This window comes from Vespa mandarinia, chromosome 7 (assembly GCF_050613455.1).
Source record: "Vespa mandarinia isolate Hongniang chromosome 7, ASM5061345v1, whole genome shotgun sequence".
Lineage (NCBI taxonomy): Eukaryota > Metazoa > Arthropoda > Insecta > Hymenoptera > Vespidae > Vespa > Vespa mandarinia.
Window position 1 is genome coordinate 3,512,845 of NC_140816.1, and position 15,071 is coordinate 3,527,915.

At 36.4% G+C, this 15,071-nt stretch overlaps 2 protein-coding genes across 3 annotated transcripts; both read left to right on the plus strand.

Moving 5' to 3' along the window:
• The first annotated feature begins 345 nt into the window (after positions 1-345).
• On the plus strand, positions 346-15,010 carry LOC118440624 (obg-like ATPase 1). 2 transcript variants are annotated; one of them, XM_035863934.2, is made up of 11 exons: positions 346-500; positions 2,165-2,346; positions 8,705-8,765; positions 10,576-10,703; positions 10,792-10,967; positions 11,335-11,412; positions 11,527-11,624; positions 12,234-12,374; positions 14,029-14,125; positions 14,212-14,334; positions 14,520-15,006. In XM_035863934.2, exons 2-11 carry the CDS (start codon positions 2,166-2,168, stop codon positions 14,628-14,630), a joined length of 1,194 nt encoding a protein of 397 aa, XP_035719827.1. In that variant the 5' UTR covers positions 346-500; position 2,165; the 3' UTR covers positions 14,631-15,006. The 2 variants fall into 2 exon arrangements, with proteins under 2 accessions (XP_035719827.1, XP_085514301.1); XM_085658175.1 differs by lacking the exon at positions 8,705-8,765 and having other exon boundaries at positions 2,165-2,350; positions 14,520-15,010.
• Positions 2,357-8,664, plus strand: LOC146872879 (adenylate kinase 9-like). Its single transcript, XM_085658174.1, has one exon. It carries the CDS (start codon positions 2,530-2,532, stop codon positions 8,371-8,373), a length of 5,844 nt encoding a protein of 1,947 aa, XP_085514300.1. The 5' UTR covers positions 2,357-2,529; the 3' UTR covers positions 8,374-8,664.
• Positions 15,011-15,071: the final 61 nt, after the last annotated feature.

Below are 15,071 nucleotides of genomic sequence, written 5' to 3' on the forward strand. Positions count from 1 at the left end.
ATGGTCACGACAACGACGATTAAAACGAATTTTCCGATCGAACGTTAAAACAAAAAACGATCGCGAAGTTCGGCGTAATTAAGCGTAGTTCTTTTGTTTATACTTTTACTACGTTGTTCAAAAATATTCTCTATTGCAACGGACCAATCAACAATCATTATTATTACAAGAAGTTATAGACAAACGTAATGATATTGCGAATTGATATAATTAAATCGATTAAAATAAATAAGACGAATAAGAGATATATATAAAAGATTTTTGTTGTAAAAATTCGCGCCAAGTTCGATTCGAGAAAAAGAAAAGACGTTTTAGTTCTTCGTTGAGAGGACGCAACGACGACGCGTCGATAAGATAGAAAACTGTTTTTGTAGCGAAAAGGCTCGCCGGTCGAAGGTGTCTGACGTCATCTACGTGTGCCGTGTACTTGCCGTCACGAAAGTGCGACACGTTTCTGGAAGATAATCTTCATACGTGGCTTCCTGAGATAAATAAACAAGGTATATCGAGTTAACGAAAACATATATACGTTTATTTAACGTTAGAACAAGGCGTTGTCGGTTTTAAAGATGACTCACATTTCGTACTAAGAGTTATGAAAAAAAAACGTGTTCGATCGTGTTCTCACCCAGTGATAGTTAATAGTGTTATTTATAAAACGTTAGACAATTAATAAGTTTCTTAAAAAACTTTCTTAATTACTTTTCGATCGAATCTGAATGAGACAAGACGGTCCATCTATCGTGCTAGTGTCAGAATAATCAATCTTTCTGTCGGAGAAGTAAGGTTAAGTTTTCGGATGCACCCTGCACTCTATTGATTCACGTAGGTATCGATAGACGGCAGCACTGTGCGCTTATAACAGCTACTACGTGCGTCGTCTGCTTCGTAGAGTAACTATAAGACTAAGAAGGCGATAGAATTATAATTGACAAAAATATTTCATTGAGTTGTATGCTAGTTATGTATAAAAAAAAAAAAAAAAAAAATAAAAAAATAAAAAGAAAGGAAGAAAAAAAAAACAGAAAAATAAAAATAAAAATCGATGAAATATTGGTAGCTGGATCGAGCAAAGGAAAATCATCGAGTCGTTTGAAATTGGAAAGTTGATACCGTAGAAGTTACAAGAAAAGAGGTCGAAGAGAAACGCCGTGGTCGGTCATTATCGTACGTAGAACGATCCCCCCCCGGGGGCGAGACGACGTCGTAAAGGAGGAGGTACGGTCACGGCGCCGCGGCGGCTCTTCGTCGAGAGTAGCATCGCGCCCCGCGACTGAACCTCTTTCGCGGCTTCTCCATTATCGTAATTTGCAAATTTCCTCGGGATAGCAGTGAAAAAGGATGAAAAACATCGACGTGGTTTGAGCGTTCTTCATCGTTCTTCGTCTTTTTAACGGATGACGGTGGTTGCACGATTCTTGGTGGCGAGAAAGGGGAGCGAGAGGGAAAAAAAGAAAGAAAGAAAAAAAGAAAGAAGAAAAAAAGAGAGAGAGAGAGAGAAAGAGAGAGAAAGATAGCGATAGCAAAAAAAAAAAGGGGCAGGGGCAAGGGGAACAGGAACCGGGAGTAGACGGTGGCGGATTGGCGGCCTCAGGCTTACTCGCGGATTCTCCTTGTGATGCCGGTGATTCGCGGCTCTCCTGCCCACTAATCCTGCGGCTCCTCCGCATCGCCCGCCATCTTCCTCCTCCCTCGCATCGTCCTCGTCTCCTTTACTCGCCCCTCACTCGCTCGCTCGCTCGCTCGCTCACTCTCGATATCGGTAAAATATCCACGAGGAGCAAGGATTGCCGGATCGTTCGAGGGTAGGCCGCCGGTAAACACAGCGATCGTTCTACGTGCCGTCGTTCTCGTATTAATATAATTAGTCACCGCGAGCGTTCTTCGAGAGCCTCTCCTCCTCGATACTCTTCTTCGAGTATTTCGATTTCGCGCCTCCGGGCGCTTCCAAGCGGACTCCTTGTAAAACGATCGAGAAAAACGATGAACATCTTCCTCGAACGATGGCGACGCCAATTTTTAATTACTTCCGCTCTCGAATTTTTCTCATTTCTTATTTGTTTTCTCATTTTTCTTTACTTTTTGTTATCGTTGTTATTATTATTATTTTTTTTTTTTTTTTATTATTACTATTATTATGTTTTCGATTTTTTTTTCGTTACAGAATGGCACCGAAAAAAGCCGAAGAACCCGAAAGAAAGCCACTCATAGGGCGAGTAGGGGTTAATTTAAAAATTGGTATCGTTGGAATACCAAACGTCGGCAAGTCGACCTTCTTCAATGTCCTTACCAAAAGTCAGGCAGCGGCGGAAAACTTTCCTTTCTGCACCATCGATCCGAATGAAAATAAGTATCTGAATTTATATTTTATACACACACACATACACACGGACGCACAAGCGCACAAACACACACAAGACATATCCTTTTTCTTGTTACAACTTTTTTGGGAAAGTAAGTTTTCGTTTGTTCGTTACTTACTTCAATTCTTACGTCAACTCCTACATTGGAATAACCTGTTTATGAATAATGTGCAATCGAGCGATCGAACGTTTAAAAAAGGATAGTAATAAAAAGAAGAAAAAGGAGAAAAAGTTTTACGTCACATCGTCGTGTATATTAAAAAAAAGTTTCTTTCAATTCGTCAAGCATTACCCTCGTCAAGAATATATTCCCTCTTGGCCATCAGTTCACTCTCAGGTTCTTTGTCCTAAACCCAACATTTACTATGCCTTCACCGAAGACACAAATCCTTTCACGAGATTTCAGAATACCTGTAAATGCACGAAAAATGAATTTCAATCGAATTTCGAACGATCAAAGGAACCCTTTGTCCTTCGCGATCTTTATTTCGAGGAAGAGGCAAGAATGAAATATCTTGAAACGGAGCCAATATCTTTCGTTATTTTTGGAAAGCCAGGTGTAAATAGTCGAGAACTCGCCGTTATGATAGCCGACGGTTGGAAGTGCGTTCTCATTTCACCGGAATCTCTCATTGTACAAGAAATATTAAACAAAACGGAAAAAGGCAAATACATCGAAAAGGTATTACGTTCTGGTCGAAATTTATCCTCCGAAATAATTTTGAATTTAATTAAAAATAGAATAAATATGAGAGACGTTAGGCACAGAGGTTACGTGATCGAAGGGTTGCCTTTTATTCCGAATGATCCAAATCTCGATTATTTGTTCTATCCTAAAATCGCTGAATATCGGGTTCAATCGATGTCGAAGGATAATTCAGAAGATGATATTTTATCAACCTGCGAAATGATATTAACTCCAAGCTCGAGTTTAGATAATCAAGACATAGAAAAATCTTCGTGTAAAATACAACTTTATCCAGAGGAAGATATACCTCGTCAGATCGAAGAAATCTTTTCTATCTGGCCTATAAAACCATCTATCATAATCTACATTATATGTCCCGACGAGGATCTTTTAAATAAATATAAACTTTTAAAAACAGACTCGGATATCTTTAAACCCGTAGATTCTGTTTCATCGATGGATATTACCGAAGATATGTACTCAATTACAGAAGATAATATCGACGATAGCACAACTATATCTTCTGCAATCCCTTCAAATATATTTAAAAAGGATAGAGAATACCTTTTGCAGCATAACGAAGTGATTCAAAAAGATGTGAAAAAACGATGCGAACTATATAAACGTTTGGCATTACCTTATATAGATAAAAGGGTCCTTCTTAAAAATCCTCAGAATGTTATACGTGTGGATGGTCGTACATCTGTTTTACAAATGTTCGAAATTGTGAGCGTACGTTTGCGTACATTACCATTGCCACGATTGCTACTTCCAAAACGGTTGATAGAACAAATCGACGAGTTCGGGATGATAAAAGTAGAAGGGGAAGAAAAGGAAGAGGAGGAAGACAGAAGGCAAATTGCCTTGGAGGAGGAGTTCGAGGGTATGAGCAACGAGGATGCTTTTCGAGAAATGGCGAACATGGAGTCCGTAACTCAGAGGTTTCCTTGGAGACTGTCGCGTTGGAGATTTTATTGTCCGGTCGAATTGGCCAGAGGAAGGACCGTCACCGGTATCCCAAAATATTCTTTAAGATTCATGAAGAATATTTTTTTTCTATCTTCCAACGAAGCACTTCAATTGTTTTTAGACAATCCTAGAACCTTTTTATTACCACCTAATCCACAACCAACCTGTAAGATAGCGATTATTGGTCCGAAATATTCCGGTAAATCAAAATTGAGTCGAGAATTGGCAAAAATTTTGAATGGCACCGTTATTAATGTCGATTATATAGAAAATATTTTTAAACGTGATTGCATTAACAATAAAGTTGTCGATGCTATGCGTAATGTGATCGATGACGTTATAAACGAATTGAAAATCAAATTGAATAAAGAGAGAAAGATGAGAAAAATAAAAAGAGATGCTGATATTAAAGCATGGTACGAAGATATCGCTTCGAGTATTCAACGTTTGACAGATATCGTTCAATCGAAAAATACGATAACACCGAGCGAGGGCTACGATGACATAAATGAGGAATTGAAATCGTTGCGTAAAAAATTAAAGAATAATAATATCGCACATATTGAAACGGATCTACGTCTTATGGAGGAAATAAAAAATAATAAAAAGATTTTGTACGCTTATGCGCCAGATCATTTAAAAAAAGAGGAACTTCCCATTAGAGAATTGACCGAACACGATCCTGAAGTGTCGAGATTGTTACAGAAACGTGTTAAATATTTGTACAACGAGCCAATCGAATTGGATCCCAATGAAAAGGCTGATCTAATTATTAAAAATATAAAAAATATTCCAGACGAAATATTAGAAGATGATATTAATAGGGACGGTGGTTTTATTATCGACAATATGTACATGGATTTCGACGTTTGGACAAAAATAATAAACGATGGTAAAATTGTTATCGAAAACGTTATAATAATTTTCGAAGACCCACCGTATCATTGTCTTCTTCGAAATTGGCGATACTTTCATACAGATTACAACGATAAATCGTTAGAAACTGAATTCGAATATGAAGAAAATGATATGTACGAAGATGAGACAAACATAGAATTAGAAGGGTATATTCAACATCTTAATGATTATCAAATAATTTGGAGAAATTTTCGTGATAGAATAGACGAATTCAAACAAAACGTTATTCCTTGTGATCTTGGATTAATCGAGGATGTTACTGATTACATTGTAAAACGGCTTAAGGATCGTTACGATTGGAAAGCAATTGTCATGAGCGAGGATGATAAAGAAAAAGAAAGGCTGATAGACGAAGAAGAGAAGAGAACAGGAGAGATATATCCTGTAGATGAAGAAGAATTAATGGACGAAGAAGAAGAAGTAAGAAAACCGATTATAAGTCAAACAATCGTTAAAGATAATCGTCGATTAGGTGACACTAGCGATTACTGTCCAGTTGTGTTATCAAAATATAATATTCTATGGAAAGGAAGAGAAGATTATAGTGCAGTCTTCATAGATAAAATTTATTTATTATCCAGTGAACGTGCATTAGAAGAATTCGTTGAAAATCCATATAATTTTTCTATTCCATTGATCAAACCACCGATTTTAACACCACCCTTACGAATTAGCGTCGTTGGTTTGCCTGGAAGTGGAAAAACTACTTTATCGAATGCTTTGTCAAGAGAATATGGATTATTTCATGTTGATTACATCGAATGTCTTGAAAAGTATATGATTGATAGAGGAATGAAAGCATTCACATTGAAGGATACTATGATTGCTCCTGAAAAAGAAGAACCCGAAGATATGATTTTACCTGATGATTTAAATGACATTAAATACAGCTACGACGAGACTTTAATATTTATGTTTATTAAAAATTATATTAAAAATGGTGGAACATTGCCGAGATATATCCTTCGAGAATGTTTTTTAAATTACTTTCAAACGCCTTATGATAAATTAGGTATTGTACTCGATGGTTTTCCAAGTTGTTTTCACGACGTAGACATGATATTAGATAGATCTATGGTACCCGAAGTGGTGATCGAACTTAAATGCAGTTTAGAAACATCGATGGAAAGATTGTTTCCAAAATATCTTAATCTTTGGGAGAAAAAACAAGAGGAAGATAAACTTGCCGAGGAGAAAAGATATAAAAAAGAAATGAATGATTACGTTAAAAGGCGAGATGAATGGATAAAAAATATTGTTAAAAAAAGGCGCGAAGATTTTATGAGATATAATATGGAAATGTTCGAGGATGAATCAGAGAATTTTTATATGGATGATGATTATTACGAATTAAGTCCAAGCGAAAGAATCGAATTAGAAGATAATTGGCGAGAAAAGAATCCCGAACCAATGCGATTTGTCGATTGGGAAGATATCGTAACAGTTAGAGATAGAATTTCGAGACGATTAGAAGAAATTTACGAAGACGATAATAAAAAAATAATAACCACGCGTATTTTTATGAAAGCTGTAACTATACCTTGGATAGAGATAAACGGTGAACAAAATGTACATAGGATGATAATAGAAGTTCAAAGATATCTCGAAAGTTACGTATTTCGGAATATCTCGATGTTCGAGAGAACATATTTAATCGATATTGAAACGGCTGAACGTCTTTTAGAATGTGGATATTATTTTTTAAGTTCATTTGGCCGATGGTGTCCGGTTCAATTGTATCAAAATAAAATGCCAATACAAATGTTTTTACCGATGGAAGCGAAAGACGAAGTGAAGCCAGTGATACATCGACAATATATTTATTTCTTATGCGGTCAAAATGCAGTATTAGATTTCATGAAAAATCCATTGAAATATATCGAACAAGATTCGACGATACCTCTAATACCATTAAATCTTTCGATCATTGGTCCACCTAAATGTGGAAAGACGACGCTTGCTGAACGTTTTGCCGAGACATATGGTTTGAGATTGATTTCAATTGAAAAAGCATTGCAACACGTTATAGATAATTACTCTTGGACTGAATTAGCTGAAAAAATTAAATCTCACATTCGAGATGGCATTGCTGTTGATAATAAAATTATGAGCCGAGCCATTGAAATGTATTCGATTCATCCACGGGCAATTTCTCAGGGTTACGTTCTCGATGGTTTCCCATCTAATCGTGGAGAATCCGAAGAATTAGCTTTCCTCAATATACGTCCAATGATCGTTATCGATCTTAAAGCCGATTTAAATTTCTGTTCGGAGTGTTTGTATAATGTAAATAAGGAAACTAAAAGCCAATTGGATTTGGATATCGATCGTTTAACACAACTTTACGATCAATGGCAAGTAGATCAAGAAAATTTTCGTAATTGGCTGAAGAAATTTTCACAAAATATATTTGAAATCGATGGTAGTAATAACAAATGGGGTGTATGGACTCATGCCGATCGTGTGGTACGAGAAAAGTTTATAAATATTAGACGATATTATCGTGAATCTGATTATGATAAAGTTCATAGCTTAGAGAATATGTGTGTATCACCTTACGAATTCAAATCATATCAAAGTATTTACGAATCGTATTGTCCCGTTTGTTTATTACTCGATAACAGCATAATGTCTTCGGGTGGATTGATCGATCGTATAGGATTAGTACAATTTCGTGAACATTTTTATTGGATATGTACCAAACACATGAACGATTTTATAAAATATCCATTTAAATATATCCCACCTTTGAACACTGCAATTTTACCGAAAATTCGACCACGAATCGTAGATGAGACGATCGATCTGGAACACGCTTGCTGGGCAAGACGTTTGCAAGTTAATGGATGCTGTTTGGTTACTTACGTCGACAGTCTCCCCAATCGAAATCTAATCTCTGGCAAAATCGATTTAGCTGTTCTCTATGACGACAAGCTCTATCTATTCTGCAGCCAACATTGTCAAGATCAGTTCCTCTCTCGTTGGATGAAGTATTGCGATGTTAAAATTCATTTTCCTTTCAACATACCAGATATTAATGTAACCGATTTACCGATTATCGGATATTTAGAAGAAACAATAGCAAAGCGTGTAATAGAAGCCGTAAACGAAGTTGCGGTCTTTCGTCCAAAGATTCCAGGCTTGTCTGCTGCTGCTAGTGCAGCGATTCACATGGGTGTTATTTTAAAAATTCGCAACGTATCTTGTACTCTTAAAGAAATAAACATTTATGAGAAAGTTAGCGAACGTATGAAAGCTCATAAACGTATCATCGAATTGGCGACAACTAGAATGAAAGGAAAACTCAATCCGTACTTGATAATTCCAAAACATTATCTTCAAGTTAATACGTCTACTGCATCACGAACGAGTTCTATCAGATTCCGACGAACATCGCCGACTCAGAATTTGGACGATCCTAACGAGTCTTCTTGACACTTTTCCATTATTCATTGTTCCTATATATTGATGATACATAGAAGAAATGGTATATAAATATTAATGTATATTCTAATATACGTACATTGTAAAAAATTTCTTGTACCGAAATATATACTGATTATTATAATGATTAATTATAAAAACAGTCAATTAATAAACAATTAATTGTGATAATTAATAATCAGTATATATTTTAGTATATACGTCATCATTAATCCAATTTCATATTGATATAAATTTGATTTGACAAAAAAAGAAAAAACAAAAAGAAAAGAAGAAAAAGGAAAAAAAAAAGTATGACCTTCGCAATTGTTTGTTAAGGCACGTCGTGTACCAGTACCCGACGCAAGGTACGACTATTTATGCGAATACTTCAAACCGGCCAGGTAAGCAATCGTGCAAACATTATTCGATCCTAAGCGAATCGAATGTCTCTCGAATACGTTATCGTCGTGTCGAAAAGAGAGTAAAACGAGTACCATTTCTTTTCTTTTCTTTTCTTTTCTTATCTTTTCTTTTCTTTCCTTTTCTTTTTTTTACGTATTTATGTATACCCTTGCAAAAGGAAACGATTCGGAATAATCCAACGACATTTCCATACCTACTTATTCGCCTTTATTCTCGCGACGAGACGCGAGGAGGAGACAGGGTAGAAGGAGAAGAAACGAAAAGAGGAAAGAGGTAGGGTGCACGTTTCGTAGCACGTGATCTGCAATGCAGATCGACCTAAATTTCTCTAGGAGACGTTAGGAACCATGGAAAAGAGTTTTTCCCGAGTTTGTAAATCATTTACATCCTACGAATTCTTTTTATTTATTTCGTTCTACTCGTTTAAAATTTCTATAATTGAAATATCATTAGCTTAAATATCCGATTAATTTTCACCCTTTTTAAACAAAATCACGTTGCAATCGTTCTCAACTTGAAATTCCGATCGAAACAAATGGATTGAAACGAGTGAGAGAAGGGGGGGGGGTGAGAGAGAGAGAGAGAGGGAGATAAAGATAGAGATAGGAAAATCGATCGAAAGGGACGCATTTACACGGATAGTCGCGTTGATAGTCACCAACGATGGTTCAACGAGGTGCTCGTACGTACGTAGGTATATGTCGAAAATTCCCAGTTCGGCCAGTATCATAGTACTATCCTCTCTCTCTCTTTGTCTCTCTCTCTCTCTCTCTCTCTCTCTCTCTCTCTCTTTCTCTCTCTCTCTTTCTCTTTGAATCGTGCGGAAACCGCTGTACGTGCTGCGGTGTCCATCAACGCGGCTAACCGTCGATGAAAACGGTGTTTACCTTGTCGCGCGTCATCGTGCTTGCACAACGACTCGGTGAAATTGAAAATGCAAAGCAGTTAGGATCATGCAGAAGATTGGATAGTCAAATTTTCGATTAAAAAATTACTCTCGTTGTACACGAAGTTTCTTTCTTTTTCTTTTTTTTTTCTTTCATTTTTTTTTTTTTTTTGTTTTTTTTTTGTTTTGTTTTGTTCTCTTCATGTGTCATTCAAAACAAATAACAACAAAAAGGAAATAATTGAAAGAGAGAGGAAATTAGAAATAATTCTTAAAAAAAGAAAAAAGAAGAATTAGAAACTCATTCAATGGTAAACGTGCGAATGAAAAACATTGAAATAAGTTCGTTGATCAAAGGAGAAAGCTATTTCAACTCCCTCCTCCACCACCCATTCCACACATACACATCATCACCTCCCCTCTCGAACTTTTCGAATACGATCATCATACTTTCATTCACGATGTATCGTATACTCTCATTGATGGCACGTGTCCGAGAATTCGGCGATCCGTGATGAAAGCCGCCTAACGCGGCCTCACCACCCTTCTCGTTTGCTTTTCCCGACGCCACTCTTCAAAGGCTAATTATTTAATGAGGCCGCTGGCATTAGCATTTAAATGTGCCTCGTTGTCACTACCCACCCTCGTTTCCATGCAACGCACGTGCATGACAGCGTACACCCTCGACCTTTAATCGGAATTCTCACTGTCTCTTTCTGTCTCTTTTCTTTCTCTTCTTTCGAATAATACGAAGGAGGACGGGAAACGTGAACGCGTTTGAAAAAAATTTCATTCGAGAGAGACATTCGTACGACTCCCTTAAGAGGATAATAATACATAAAAAAGAAAATGTATATATATATATTAGTTACATTCATTTGTATTTTCTTGTTTTCTCTTAGCAAAATCCCAGCATTTTTGAACGTAGTCGATATCGCTGGTCTTGTTAAGGGTGCTGCCGAGGGACAGGGTTTAGGAAATGCTTTTCTTTCTCACATCAGTGCCTGCGACGGAATTTTTCACCTTTGCCGTGAGCATGATATTTCAATTATTATATTCGTATATAATAGAAATGATTTTGAATAATTAGATATCGAAACGAATCATACCATTCCCAGGAGCTTTCGAAGATGACGATGTTACTCACGTAGAAGGTGACGTTAATCCTGTACGAGATTTGGAAATTATCAGCGAGGAATTGCGACTGAAGGATGTCGAGTTTTTAAATGGGCATCTTGAGAAATTGGAAAAATTGGTTGTCCGTGGTAACGACAAGAAATTGAAGCCCGAATACGTGAGTTTTAATGTTAACATTTGTATCGTATTTGATCGATGTAAATTAAGAGAATTCGTATAGACGAACTTTTCTCCGAGCAAATTTACTCGATTCTCGTTGATTGATTTCCAAGCAATTTTCGACTTCTCAATTTAGTGAAACTCCCAAACTCGCGTGATCGAGCCATCGTCTAGATTGATTTCAAGTCGATTTTAACTAGTACTCCGTAGATAATTCGACGTTGCGTGTTACGACTCGCGGCGAATCGTTAATAGTATTTTCGTAGTTTACTTTTTTTTTCCTCTCTCTCTCTCTCTCTCTCTCTCTCTCTCTCTCTCTCTCTCTCTCATTTTATTTTCTTTTTTTCTTCCTTTTTTGTCGACAGGATACACTTTTAAAAGTTAAGGGTGTTTTGGTAGACGACAAGAAGCATATCAGGTACGCCGATTGGAGCGCAAATGATGTAAGTTTACGAGTTTTCCTTCGCAATGTAGTAAGAAACATGCAATTTGCTCGTTCGATCGTTATAGAACGATAACAACGCACGTTGATGATCGTCCCTAACATTTGATTGCAGATCGACGTACTCAACAAATATCTCTTCCTCACGTCGAAACCCGTTATTTATCTGGTCAATCTTTCGGAGAAGGATTACATTCGTAAAAAGAACAAATGGTACGTTTCGTTCTAACGTCATAAGACGAAAATGTAGAGAAAAAGAAAAAACAAAAAGGAAGGATAAAATAAAAGTATTTTTATCTTTTTTGTTCCTATTAAGATTCTGATTATAAAGATAAACGAAGATTGTACAAATCGATAATATTATTTTCTACGATAAATCGACTAGATATTCCAGAATACTCGTCGTTTCATTTTCCGGACGTTTCTATCGACGTGGTCGGTGAAGCGCGTTGCAAAACACTGTGGAGAACGGAATTATTTATACGTGCGTGTCGACATGTAAACGCGTATTCGTACGCACGCTCGAGGGCTCACTAACACGAATAGTTTCGTCGATCTATTATTCAGCAACGATTTACAGACGTGCATTGTGAAAATGATATCGTGGGAAAGTGCAGTTGAATAGTAAGCCTATCTATCGCGCATACTCGTCGTTAAGTTAATGCATGATTCAGAGCCCTTATAATCTTTTATATTTCATGATGCATTTTCACGATTATATTTGAAAAATATTTATATATATATATATATATTAAAAAAGAACAAATATATCTAAATAAGATAAAACTTATAAATCCTCATCGAATATTATCGATTTTTCAGGTTAGTCAAGATTAAAGAATGGGTGGATAAGAACGATCCTGGAGCCGTTTTAATACCTTTCAGTGGTGCTTTCGAAAATAAAATACTCGACATGGACGACGCAGAACGAGCAAAATATTTCGAGGAACAGAAGGTCACTTGGTAGGCATCGTCATTAATTGTTTTCAACTTTGTTTCCCTATGTTCACGATAACTTGTGTTTACAAAGGAAAGATTGTTTTTATTTCGAAGCCGAAAATTCGTTATATTGGACTAATTTTTTGAAACGTTTAGTCGGATTTTCTTAAAATCCACAAAGAGAAAGAAAGAGAAAGAAAAAAAGAGAGAATGAGAGTGAGGTCCATGGAATAACAGGCGTTCCCACATTTAAGTATGCAACGAGTTATCTTCTAACCGTACTAATAATGGCTGAGGACGACTCTTGGAACGTCTAGACTAGTTCTCTCTCTCTCTCTTTTTTTTTCTTTCTAACGCGAAGGGAAACTAATAAAAACTACGGTCGTTTCGATGAGGAGAATGGAGAGAAAGAATAAGATAAAAAGAGAGAGAGAGAGAGAGAGAGAGAGACCGCATTATATTTTTACGAACGGCTATTCAAATTCTTACAAAATTGCATAAAAACTGGCCGCCCTCGCGCGTACCAGGAGAGGGTATAATCTGTGGTGAAAGAGGGCCGAGAGGTAGAACGGCTGAGTTGGCTAGTGGGTCAATCGTACCCGGAGGGTGTTCAATGCACGTGTGTCATGTTCAAACGAGTTTACACGAGGCTACGACATTGCATTACTATCCTTTACAAACAAAGTAGGTGTAGCTTTGCTTGCTTACGTACGTGATCGTACGTTTTCATTATATTTTTCCTTTTTCTTTTTTTTTTTTTCTTCTTTTTTTTCTTTCTTTCTTTCTTTCTTTCTTTCTTTTTGATTCACAATGTTGAGTGACGTTCGAATAAAAGTGAATGCATTGAGAGATAGAGAAAGAGAGAGAGAGAGAGAGAGAGAGAGAGAAAGAAATAGGAGAAAAATTTCTTCGTAATGACTCATATCTTCAAGATATAAATTCTCTCAATTATAATAAAATTATCATTTTATTCGTTTTAAGATATTCTTTTGTAAAATTATAAGATATTATCGGAAATATTTTTCTTCGACGAATTTACAGAAGAATCAAATGGACGACGATGAGGAATCACGTTTGCCCCGTAATCAAAAGAAAATAGAGTGGACGTGATTTTATTTCGAAGTCAAAGATAGAACAACCGTCGTCCTCATCGTCTTCGTCTTCGTCTTCGTCGTCGTTGTCGTTGTTGTTGTTGTCGTCGTCGTTGTTGTCGTCGTCATCGTCGGCGGCGGCAAAGTAGGTCTCTCAGAGAGTCAGAATGATAAAATTACCGCATTAAGTCGTTCGGCTTTATGCGTATTCCTTGAAGTCTCGAGAAGTTGTGTCGGGGCCCACCAAGTGGGAGAGCTCATCCCAACGTACCCTGTCATTAGACGATATTTGGCCCGAGACAATCATATTCCATGGTCCAACGTTTTGAACATCCCTCCTTTTGAACGGGAATTCATCGTTTTGCAATCCGCAAAACTGAAAGAGACGTCCTTTGTATTTACCGCTCTATCGATTCGAACTTTAATTTATCTAATACAAGTGATTCACGATCGTATTCTTTTATTCCCCGATCCTCTCATCGAAATATCGATAATAATAAACGTCATTGAAATTTATCTAACATTATCATTTTTTTCTCTTTTTTTTCTCTTTTTTTTTATTTTTTTTTATTTTTTGTCTTTCATAGTGCCCTAGACAAGATCATCGTTCAGGGTTACAAAGCATTGCAATTACAATACTTTTTTACTGCCGGTCATGATGAAGTTAAAGCATGGACTATTCAGGTAGCTTCATGACTATACTATGTGTACACGTATGTAAGATGATTCACTCGCCTTTCTTCGTCAACTTTTATTCTTTTATTATATAGAAAGGTACAAAGGCACCCCAAGCCGGTGGAAAAATTCACACTGACTTCGAGAAAGGTTTTATAATGGCAGAAGTTATGAAGTTCGAAGATTTTAAAAATGAAGGCTCAGAGGCTGCAGTAAAGGTATTAATCTAACTATAAATTTCCAAGTTTATCGACATACGTTGTTATTAATCGTCTTACAAATTTTATTTATCTAAAGCTTGTAAAATAATTTTTAAGTACCATCTTGATCTAACCATACATATATATATATATACACACACACACACACACACACACTACGTTTTTTTTCTCTTGCTCAATAGGCTGCTGGAAAGTACAGGCAGCAGGGCCGTAATTACGTCGTCGAGGATGGCGACATAATCTTTTTCAAATACAACGCCGGTGCTGGTCTGAAGGACGCAAAGAAGAAGTGATGGCACGCGTTCCTCATGTTGTTGCTCGTCCTTTTGTACATCAACATGATACTGCTCTCCTGTTGCATGCATCAACCTCATGGCAATCATTCTCATCCGCTTCCCCGTGCCCCATGATTTCGTTTTATTTTATTTTTTTATATTTATCTTTAAAGATACTATCGACAAAAAGAAACCGTCATGTAAACGTGACTATTTCTTTCTTTCTTTTTTTTTCTTTTCTTTTTTTTTTCTTTTTTTTTTTAGTCGTCTATCAAATTTTTACCATACGAAAGAAATTCGTTTCATCTGACGTTCTTATAAAAAATGAAGTGAAGTTAAAAGTGAAAAAGAGTATCGTCGTCGTTGATATTATCATCGTCTTTTTCTTTTTCTTTTTTTTTCTTTTTTCTTTTTTTCTTTTTCTTTTTTTTTTCTTTTTTTTCTTTTTTTTTTTTTTTT

What these genes read in the sequence shown, in the direction of transcription:
- LOC118440624 (XM_035863934.2), top strand. Translation starts at nt 2,166, where the DNA reads ATGGCACCGAAAAAAGCCGAAGAACCCGAAAGAAAGCCACTCATAGGG. An exon ending in CACCATCGATCCGAATGAAA is followed by an intron (nt 2,347 to 8,704) that starts ATAAGTATCTGA and finishes TTGTTAAGGCAC; the next exon opens with GTCGTGTACCAGTACCCGAC. An exon ending in GAATACTTCAAACCGGCCAG is followed by an intron (nt 8,766 to 10,575) that starts GTAAGCAATCGT and finishes GTTTTCTCTTAG; the next exon opens with CAAAATCCCAGCATTTTTGA.
- LOC146872879 (XM_085658174.1), top strand. Translation starts at nt 2,530, where the DNA reads ATGTGCAATCGAGCGATCGAACGTTTAAAAAAGGATAGTAATAAAAAG.